Below are 10,900 nucleotides of genomic sequence, written 5' to 3'. Positions count from 1 at the left end.
GATTTAATTGCAAACGTTCGGCTTTAACTCAAAGGGCTTCACAAAGGTTTTGCATTAACTGTTTAGGAATTACAGCCATATTTAAAACATAGTCAAATCATAGTCCCAAGGCTTGAACGTAATTGGACGACTGGCAGGGAAGCATTTTTTGAACCTGTTGAGGCCTGTTCCCCCATTATTTCATGACAAATTAAGCAGATAAAACTCTGGAGTTGATTCAATCTGCTGACCTTGTATTTGGTAGCTGTTCACTCTGAATAGGAAGTGCAAAGACATGTGAGGGAGTCTATCTGGGAAAAATAATAAATGAACCTGTCAGAGGCTTCTTGATTGATTTAAAATCCACTGTGGTGGTGTACACAAGCAAAACACTTAAGGACCTAAATATACATTAGAAACAAGTTTTCAAGGACCCAACATGTGACCAGCAGCACAAAAGAAACGACTGTTTCATTCCACCTTCAGTTGTAGTACTCTCCTCCTGATCTTATAGCAGCTACTCCATGCAGCTTTGTTTTCACAGGAAGTGGCAACACCAGCAACAAAGAAATATTAGAAATATGTGAGCAGTAAGTGATGAAAGAAGTTTCGTTGTAATGCAACATGAATCTAAATGGTCTCAACTCCAAGCCAGACATCTTGGTAGTTGGTTTACCACTTCTTCTTTTTTTTGGTTGAAACTTTTAAATCAGAAAAAGAAACAAATCTCAAAAGCTTCTAGTTACAGTTTATTGTCCAGAAAGAGGAATTATGTTAATCATTCACTGATTAATGACTTCCATTTTCTGTCTTGACTGCAATAAACAATGTAATACTGTTAGTTATCACAGTATGCATTACATAGTGTAGGTTTTCATTTCCTGCGTTTAATGGCATCGTTACGTTACTTTACAATGCAGTAAAAGGCACAAATCTCTAGACTTGCATGATTTAAAATGAGGGACACATTTTTAAGTAAATATACCAAATACTTGAAATGCACAAACTGTGAAGACTTCATTCTCATTATGAAAGCGTCCCAACTCAGTTCAAACTGAAAGACCAACACCACTGAGGAAACCAGCACAAGGTTCTCCATGCAGTTTATTGCAACACAATTTCTGCCTTGACAATTAAAGGCCGGAGTCTCTTAATCTCGCATATCAACTTGCACATTCATTTTAGGATACACTTCAGCAAAATCATTGATCTTCCCACTAATACCAACACGTTCCTGCTGAGTGTGTTTTACAAATCTCATATTCTTGCTTGCTCTTGATATGTTGTTAATGTTGAAATATCCTCCAGTAACAACTTTATATACAAGTTTCTGAAAAATCTCTACTGTAGTAGTTTCACTGCCGTTTCCCAAAACTGAAAGGTAGCAGGTGAAGCGTATTTGCACATTCCCATTCAAAAACAATGTCTGCATAAATTACAACAGTACTTTATTGGTTTCTGCAAGCATAGAAACACACTCACTGTGAGATTAAAGAGAGTAGAGTGTTGTTATCCATCTGGGTAATTCAAGTCAAATTTTTGAGTTGGTTTAATTGCAGCCCGAAGGAGTTGAAAGCTTTCGGACAGCAGATATCCTGAGAGAAACAGGTGCGTGGTGAAATGAGGTGTAGGTCTGTATGTGGTCCTGCTGCTACTGGGAGAAAGTAGTACCACCCCCTTAAGTGAACATATAGCTAGACTGCTGTGTGACACGGATAAAGGTGGTTCTGCGGCTCAGCTCTTTGAGTTTGGCGGCACCCACATAGGTGCAGGTGGAGCGCAGGCCCCCCAGCACATCCCGGATGGTATTTTCCACATCTCCTTTGTAGGGAACCTCGACCGTCCTCCCCTCTGATGCCCTGGGAGCCAAGGAAAGAGGTGAGAAGGTGGACTTTAGAAACCTTTCTTTGGTAAAATATCTGCTCATCTATTCTAGTACAAGACCAGAGCATGAAAGTTTAAAATGGGCTCATCTTTTTTTTATAAAGGCAACTTTTGGAGTTCTAGAATTCTTTTGTCTGTGTTATGAATCATCAAAGTATGAAATGGATTCAATAAGAAAAAAAATGTTGCAAACACCTGAGTGATTAAAGTGTGTCTATAATAATACACTGTTACTGTAAGCAATAAAAAAAAAAAGGAATTCCCATAGCAACACAGATGAAGCCAAAATGAATGACTCACAGGTGTTGCTGCGAGTCTCAGGGTATCACTATCTCACCTATACTCGGCAACTCCCCCAGTGTATTTCTTCATGGCTGTGTCGGAGCTCATGCCGTAAAATAGTTTGTACTTCTTGCCATTTTTCTCAATGACCTCCCCGGAGCACTGGTCGTGGCCTGCGAGCATTCCTCCCATCATTACAAAGTCAGCACCGGCACCTGAGGAGCAGAGGCACAGCCAGAGTAGGCACAGAGGTAAGATGTATAGAACAACACAGCAAGTTTGAAGAGACAAACACAGCGCACTGTTGACCACAGCATTCCCGTAGCCATGCAGTGTGAAGAATGGGGAAGCACACGAAGCTGAAGTCAGGGAATTTGGACAAGGGCATGAAGTCATGGAGATTATATCGTAAAAGACTAAAAAAAACAGTATAATCACAATTGTATGTGACACCATTATGTAAATGTTTTTACCTCAAGATATGTTTTTTGTAGATTACAGCAGGTAAGCTGTATATACATACAAAAGTAATCTGGGAAATAGATTTGCCACTACTTCACTGTAATTTAACTGGGGCATTTCTTACAGCGTGGGGTTGGTTACTCACCAAAGGCCTTAGCTACATCTCCAGGGCAACTGCAGCCACCATCCTTAACAGAAGTTAAACACATGTCAGTTTACTGGTTCACATTAGGTCAGAGAAGCAGGTTTAATGTTTAATTTTAGGACTAAACTGCTCCCCCTATTGGCTGGAAACCTTCAGTAACATGCATGAACAAATCTAGTGATGCATAATCGCACATGTTTTTTGGTTTTTGCACATGTTTACAGTGTGTTACACCTGCTGAACTGACGAGAAAAAACCTGGTCTTTCAAGCAATAAATGCTCTTCTGTTGCTCACTGTTTGCCACCCTGTCCTCCAAGTACAACACAATTTAAAATGGAAATCTCTTTGATGCATTTTCAGTATCTACATGAAAACCACATCATTGCACTCTGCTTTGTATCATTTTCATTTCAGCCTCTTGCATATTTGCAGCATATTCTGCAGACAGCTTTCCTACTGTTGCAGAAATTGCCAATATTTACTTTAATTACTGTTTGACTTCATTATTTTTATTTAAAAAAAATTATATTGTGGACTTACAGAGATAATGTGACCTTTGAGTCCATGAGCGGAGTCTGCACACTCTATAACAGCACTGAGCTGTGGGTAACCCACTCCTGTCTTGATCCTTGTTGTGCACACAGAACCTGCAACAGTCAGAGCACACATTAGAGAACCACATCTTTATCTCTCTCTCTGTCTGTGCTGATTGCTGCTGTTGTAACTACAGGAACCTGCCGTCTTTTTTAATCTGTTCAAGTCAGGTGACTACTCAGGTGCATGATTGGCTTTTAGTCCAATCATGCACCTGACTTTTTAAGGAGTGTTTTTGTTTGTTACATCATGTGACACTGACCTGTGAACCATAAAAGCACAATAAAGGCACCCATGTCAAGTGTTGTGTCTGCACATAAAATTGTATCTTAAGGCACATTTTTACTAGCAGGCTGTCACAAAAAAGGCACCATTTTTGGTAACAACACATTTTGACAAGCATAAAATAGGAGTTTTGCACCATCAAGGTGATTCGCAAGGAGTTAATAGCTAAAAATTTGCCAAATGTTGGCATGGTGTGCAGTGCAAAAAACAAACAAACACAACAGTAGTGCCATTTTTACACACAGCGTCTTGGTTTGGGGCTGTGTTTCAGCCACTGCCGTTGGGAATCTCCAAAATTGATGGAATTTTCTTTAGTATTCAGCTGCTTAGTAATGATTGTGATTCATAGGCGCACCCGTTAGAAAACAAGCAGCTTCATCTTATTATTTTTGCCATTTTTATATTCGCTCTATGAAACTCAGTGCTATCTGTGTTAGGAAAAAAAAAACAGCTTCTTTCATTTTTATGTCGTGTTGTTGTTGGACTGAGTTTGCAAGTAAACCCAGGAAGGACAGATAAGTCTGAGGCTGGGAATGGGAATCCTGATTAAACAAACAAACCGTGCAATACCATCTGGAAAGTGTCCGATTGGCGACGGCTTAATTTGTCAGCATGACAATGATCCCAAACATTAGTCTGCTGTAATCGTACCAGTAAAACCACATTTTTCATGTCTCCACAGCAACGTTAGAGTGGCTACATTAGTCATGCAATGAGTCAGTAACTTAATGGCGTGTAACATGACCGCTATACTTGGTTTAAAATGCTGTACGTCTCTGTCTTATGTCTCATCTGTGTTTGCATGCCTCACTGCTGGTCTCTGTGTTTGAGGACCGTGCAGCTTTGTGTTAAGAGACCTTTGTACCCACTCACCTGGCCCGATGCCCACTTTGATGATGTCAGCCCCAGACAGGATGAGTTCCTCCACCATCTCTCCTGTTACCACGTTGCCAGCCTGCAAAACCAGCACACAGTCTTAAATATCCCATAATCCACCAGGAGACAAACTGCCAGCCAACGTGAGGCACTGTCTTTCCTACCATGATGGTGTGTTTGGGGAACTTTTCTCTGACTTTCTTGACAAACTCCACAAAGTACTCAGAGTAGCCATTGGCCACGTCCAGGCAAATGTACTTGAGGGCAGGGACGGCTTCCAGGATGGCACACAGCTTCTCCAGATCTGCACTGCCGCTCCCTGAGCTAGCAGCTACGTGCTATGGGAATGAAAATGTGTTTTATTTAGATTTTCTAGTTTCTTATGAGAGACAACATACATGTAAAAAGTCTTAAGAGCTTAAAAGAAGGCAACTGGACTTCTCTAAGTTCCAGTTCCTTCTTTTCCAGCTCTTAAGGCGATGACCTGGATGACTGAGAATCCACACACACAGACTACGTTAAAGCAAAGACTGGAAGTCTTACCTCTAAGCACTCTGGGTGACTAGCAGCAAAGTTTTTCCAGTCTTCTACAGAGTAGTGTTTATGAATGGCTGTGAAGAGGGTGTGCTAAAGAAAGAAGCAGTCAGACAGAAAGGAAGACAGGAAGAAAATGAGAGATTCAGAAATACCTTAGATACTCTGGGCCACTGACATTCTCTCTATCATCCATCATTGTCCTTCAACTTGAACAGAAGTAACCTGCTGATGAATCCACAACCATACAAAATAAAACAAATGTATTTTTAATTTATTTATTTTTTTATAACTATTGTCTTCACTCACTTTACTGAGAACTTGTGCCATCTCAAATGTTCCTGTGGTGTCCATGTTGGCTGCAATGATGGGGATACCTGTGTAGGTCTGCTTAGAGTTGCGGAATGTAAAGGTCCTCTGAAGATCCACCTGAGGACGGAAGGAATTTTTTAAAATTTATTAGTATTTTTTTATCCTTGTCATTTTTCTTGGAAATATGAGAAGGCTAATACTCGTCTCCTGAGTGTGCATGGGTGCACTGAATCATTTAGATCAGTGGTCCCCAACCCCCGGGCCTCGGACCGGTCCGTGAGTCGTTTGGTACCGGGCCGCGAGAGTTGAGGCTCAGGTGTGAAATGTACGGTTTTCAGGGTTTTTATCAGTTTTCAGCGTTATTTTGTTATCGTTTTTATCGTTAACTCGCTTTTCCTGGGTCTTTTCACGTGTGTTATGAATAATTTTTTTTTTTCGGTACTGGTACTAGTTTTATTTTGTTGTATTTATCCGCGACACCTTAAAGGCCGGTCCGTGAAAATATTGTCGGGCATAAACCGGTCCGTGGCGCAAAAAAGGTTGGGGACCGCTGTTTTAGATCTAATGGACAGCTTCTAATGGATATGCCTGTGCTGAGCTGAGCTCAATGTGACACACAAGCTGCACCATTTTCAGGAAAGTGTTTGAGTCACTTGCGGAAATTATTTCTTTCAAATTAAATCATTAAAATAAACCTTTTTTCCAGTTAACGATCTAAACGCTGAACTTTGTTACTACTCAAGAATCTTCTCCCAGAACCATCGTTCAACAGTCTTGGTGGCTTTACTACTGTAGCATTACTTGGTCTGGTATAGCTTACTAATGTTAGCTAATGTAAGCAATCTAAATGTGTTTACTGAGGCTAATATTATTGGCTGATAATAGTTATTTGCCAATCTTTCAGTATCTGCATTTAACGGCCAATAATAAAAATTTTAAAAACTAAAGAAGAGACAGCAGAAACACCCTTCACCATGGTGTGAGTGATATTGCATAGTTTGTCCACCAGAGGGCACTCTGAAACTTCTCACTTGTAAATAACTGTGATAGCCTTTTTCTACTAGTACTTACACGACTCATCTCGGTTTTGGATGTTTTTCCATTACAATCGAGTTCCATGTGTGTGGGGTTGTTACACAGTCCTGTGACATAATTTGAACACAACACAACAGTGGAGGACGTTAAGGCGATGGTATACCTGCTGTTCCGTGCATGGCTTCTAGTCAGACTCAGCGACCACATTGTTGTTTTTTGTGTAGCCATTTCTCCTCCTTGGCACAGATTCTACCACCTAATGGAAAACCCTAAAAACCGAGTCTAGTTGAACCATGCCGAGTAGCTGCCAGTGGAAAAGGGCTATAAATGCCAACAAAAAAAAAAAAAAAAATTAGGCTCAACAAATGCCAAAATATCAGAATATTGGGGGTTTTAATCACCAACTATCAGTATTAATATGTAGAAAATGTAGAAATGTGTCTAACTGGTAAATTTTCAACCTAGAAAAAAAGAAGGTAAAGCTGGTCGGCATAGTTGTCAAAAAGTGGGACATAACGGTGAGTTGCCTTGCCAACAGTTAAAAACAAGTTTTCTAAATGGCTCCCTCTTAGTGCTGAATGCTTTTGTTGACTAGAACCAAGACATTTATTATGCAAAGCTACTTAAGCTACAGACTTACCGTACGCAATGCACCATAACTTTTAATGTGGGCATATAATGAGGTCATGCCTCATAATAGTGAGAGGAAGGAAAGAGGTGGAAGACATGGACGAGGGAGATATTCTATAGTCTATATTGATTCGCTCCAGCACATCAGCAGATGCTGCACACTGACACAGGACTTTCAGTTTACTTCCTTTCTATTCACCATTAATAATGAGAAAGTAATGATGCTGGTGTAGCTCACCAGGTTGAGCAGAAGACCCATGTGCAGCAAGGCTATTGCAGGGCCATTCGCTGTGTGTCTTCCCCCTGCTGTCTTTCTCTTCCTGTCTACTCTCAGTCTGTCCTGTCATAATAAAGACTAACCCCCGCCACCAACACCATCAAGCTGAAAATAAACCACATCACTGCAAAATATGTACTTAAAATAAATCATCCAGTGGTCTCAGTCGCGGCCCGCTGCCCACATTACGATCTGAAATATCAAAATAACCAAACCGCATTCATCAGGTGCCACACATGTGTCTGAGACCTGAATCGATGTGATTAAAGCTGCTGTTATACTGATATCTCTGTGGCATGTGGAATGTGCTCTGGTTGGCTGCAACACGCTCCGTCCTATTTTTAAACAACTTTTCTGAGAAGTCTCCTGTGTCTCATGTTGCTTGCTCCCTCAGAGGGCTCAAACTCTTTGCTTTAGATCTAGTGCCACCACAAGTATGGTGATGTTGGACACAATGTGGCCTGCTTAGTCTGCTTTAGATAATAATGACAGGTAACTAGATCAAGGCCAAACTGATCAAAATGTTCTTTTATGCCTGTGTCCAGCCTGTTTCCTGTCACCTTTAAGAAGGTCACTCCGCTGTTACACTATTTCAGCCCAGCACAGAGGCAGTGTACACCTGATAGCTCAACATTAAACAAGACAAGGACGCATTTTACTCCTTCAACGAGGTATCTTTGTTGATTTAGGAGTAAATGTAAAGTATTTTTCGCATTTGATCAGAACTAGACAGCTCCAGGACGCCACCCTCATCAATCTGCCCTCATGTACAAACAGTTAACACGATATTGCGGCACAATGCGCAGGAGAATACACCTGTCTAACCCAAAGAGCTGTTCTGATGGTTGATTACACTATACATGTAATGCGTGAGTTATGCGTAATGAGCAGACGTAATTAACAGGACCGACCTCTGAGCGGCTCTTCAGGCTGCTCCTCTTGGGTCTGAAAAGGACATCTTTAAAGTCCAGCTTGAGGTCTGCGTCCACTCGAGGCATCTTGAATGCCCCCAGAAATGATGACCAGGACGATGATGGTGAGTATGCAGACGTAGCTCCCCCGAGGAAGACTGCAGCAGCTGTGGTGGTCGCTGGTCCCAAGCCCCAACCACCAAACCCGAGTCTCAAGGAGGCCAGCGTTTTTATAGCAAAGCGGGACCCAGCCCAGTCCTGGCCCCCATGTCTTTATTTGGGCCTGGACTCTCTCTCCCCCCTCTTTCTGTCTTTTTTCTCGCTCCAGCCTCGCGTGCCTCCCCCCTTCGCCGCTCTTCAGCTGAATGGCAGGAGCAGCAGTGGCTGAGCTGGCAAGCAGGTCCGGGCTGTCCCATCTGCAGACGCGCACACACACACACACACACACACACACACACACACACACACACACACACACACACAGACATGGCAGCACTGCAGTGGCTCGCGTGCTGCAGTGCTAAAGAGCACACCTGGTGTCCAGCTGGGGCATTGCTCCCTTTGCTGTCGATGGGCAAGACAGTGTGAGGACAAGCTAACAAACAAAAGCTAAAACTAAAAACTAAATCAGTCACGTAGATTCATATGCACACATGTGCGGTAGTGTGCAAAAGTCTTGAGCCACCTCTTATTTCTTTATATTTTGCTTTCAAGGAGCCAGACTTTCTTGTTGTCAAGTTGTCTTCAGCAATAGCTACCAAGGCCTTTCTGAAGGTGTTTCAAGTGTTTCTGTCAACATTTGGCCAGTGCTTGTACGTGAACATTTTCAGAGGAATATCTTTTTTTTGTTAACCCTATATGAATTATTTAAGCCTGTGTTGTGACTAGCCAACAACAAGAACAACAACAACTCGACAGGTTAGCAAAGAACCAGTTTTAAATCTTTCTATCTTTAGACACTTTGGTACTTGCAGCCTGTCACAAAACACATCGTTTATTCTTTAATTGAATCTAGAAAAGATGCTAAAGCTAACACAATCAGACAGGCATTACATGGAGTTGTAGCAACAACAAGGGGATTCTTAGAGAGCTATTAGCTGAAAACTCAGCATGGTTTGAATTGTGTCCTTACAAATTTGAGCAAACTGGATAAGAAAATAAGGGAATAAGTGGACCCACCCCCCCTCAAAAAAAAAGAAAGAAAAAAAAGAAAAAGGAAGGCAATTAGAGTACATGAGGAGACTAGGAAAATGTTACAAAGATCTTACAACCAAGAGAGAGGGGCAAGAGACACAAAACATCAAGGAGCTGACTCAGGGGAAGAAGCGCTGACAGACTAGCAACAAACAAAGGAAAACACGGTGCTTAAATACAGAGGCAGTAATGAGGGAGTGAGAAACAGGAGGGAAACACAGCTAGGACTAATTAGACATAAAGAGACAAAGGAAGCAAAGCAGAATGCACCGCACACAGGACAGGGACTATCAAAATAAAACAGGAGACAAGAGACATTAACAAACACGTGGACTTGACACTGAGACATAGAGACATAACTGACTGGGGAGACAGAGGGAACATGAAGACGAGTGATTAGACGAGGAACACGGGGAAGGCAAAGTAACAGAAAATTAAATCCTGGGAACTAAGAATAAACACAAGCAGAAAACCAAGAATGACAATAATCCAAGAATATAAATTAACCAATAAACACAAAACCCTGAGTCACAGACCCAGTACCAACGTTTCTGTGTTTGACTAGAAATTTCTAATTACACCTAAACCATTTTGTCTCATAAAAATAAATCATCTTTCATAAGCAACACGCTAAAAATGTATTATAATGATTTCTTACCCTGCAACCTTACGCTCTGAATCAATTACATTTATTATATTTATGTTATTAATGATATTTATTATTATTAGTCAGTGTATTCATACTAAACCCAGTAGCATCTTTTAAATAGCAGCTGAGGAAATAAAGAGCCCCGTTACAGTTTCCGGTCAAACCAGCAGATGTCAGCAGAGTTTCAGAAAACAGATACTATATGAACGTCAGAAGAGGAGCGTCAACACAACACTTGTTTAAGTTTTTCCTGGGAACAGGATGTCCCTTCCTGATGTTCACATGCAGAGGCATTCTTCTATCATCTCTCAGCTTTTATTTATTTTGTGATAATACCAGTGCAAAATATATAATTGAATTGTAATTGTTTTTAGTGATGCATTAGTAAAAATATCTCTTCACATCGCAGCTGATAAAGGTGAGGTTAATTTTAACTACGGTATAACTCTATTAAAAAAAAAAAAAAGATTAGGTACACCCGATCAACTGAGTGTTAATGCAAATTTCTAATCAGCCAATCACATGGCAGCAACTCAGTGCATTTAGGTCAAATTGAGCATTGAAATGGGGGAGAAAGTGACTTTGAATGTGACGCGGTTGGTGGTGCCAGATAGGCTGGTCTGAGTATTTTACAGAGTGGTCTGAAAAAGAGAAAATATCCATTGAGTGATTTAAATGCCTTGTTGACCTCAGAGGTCAGAGCAGAATTCAGACTGCTTCTAACTGAGAGGAACAACTGCAGAAGAGCATCTTTGAATGCAGAGCAGATGGGCATCCGCAGCACAAGACCACATCGGGGGTCACTCGTGTCAGCTAAGAGCAGAAATGTGAGCCAGCAGTTTGTACATGC

General features: G+C 41.3%; 1 protein-coding gene across 2 annotated transcripts; it reads right to left on the bottom strand.

Moving 5' to 3' along the window:
• Positions 1 to 719: 719 nt before the first annotated feature.
• On the bottom strand, positions 720 to 8,401 carry gmpr (guanosine monophosphate reductase). 2 transcript variants are annotated; one of them, XM_085346010.1, is made up of 9 exons: positions 8,208 to 8,401; positions 5,352 to 5,471; positions 5,052 to 5,135; positions 4,673 to 4,846; positions 4,506 to 4,587; positions 3,294 to 3,400; positions 2,753 to 2,795; positions 2,201 to 2,360; positions 720 to 1,838 (listed from the first exon to the last, which is right to left on the bottom strand). In XM_085346010.1, exons 1-9 carry the CDS (start codon positions 8,292 to 8,294, stop codon positions 1,658 to 1,660), a joined length of 1,038 nt encoding a protein of 345 aa, XP_085202136.1. In that variant the 5' UTR covers positions 8,295 to 8,401; the 3' UTR covers positions 720 to 1,657. The 2 variants fall into 2 exon arrangements, with proteins under 2 accessions (XP_085202136.1, XP_085202137.1); XM_085346011.1 differs by lacking the exon at positions 8,208 to 8,401 and adding an exon at positions 6,426 to 6,480.
• Positions 8,402 to 10,900: the final 2,499 nt, after the last annotated feature.

This window comes from Diplotaxodon limnothrissa, linkage group LG22, assembly GCF_057381915.1.
Source record: "Diplotaxodon limnothrissa isolate DT_005_m linkage group LG22, D_limnothrissa_male_GT1.1, whole genome shotgun sequence".
Lineage (NCBI taxonomy): Eukaryota > Metazoa > Chordata > Actinopteri > Cichliformes > Cichlidae > Diplotaxodon > Diplotaxodon limnothrissa.
Note: the sequence above shows the minus strand (reverse complement) of the source record. Positions and strands in the feature narration are given on the sequence as shown.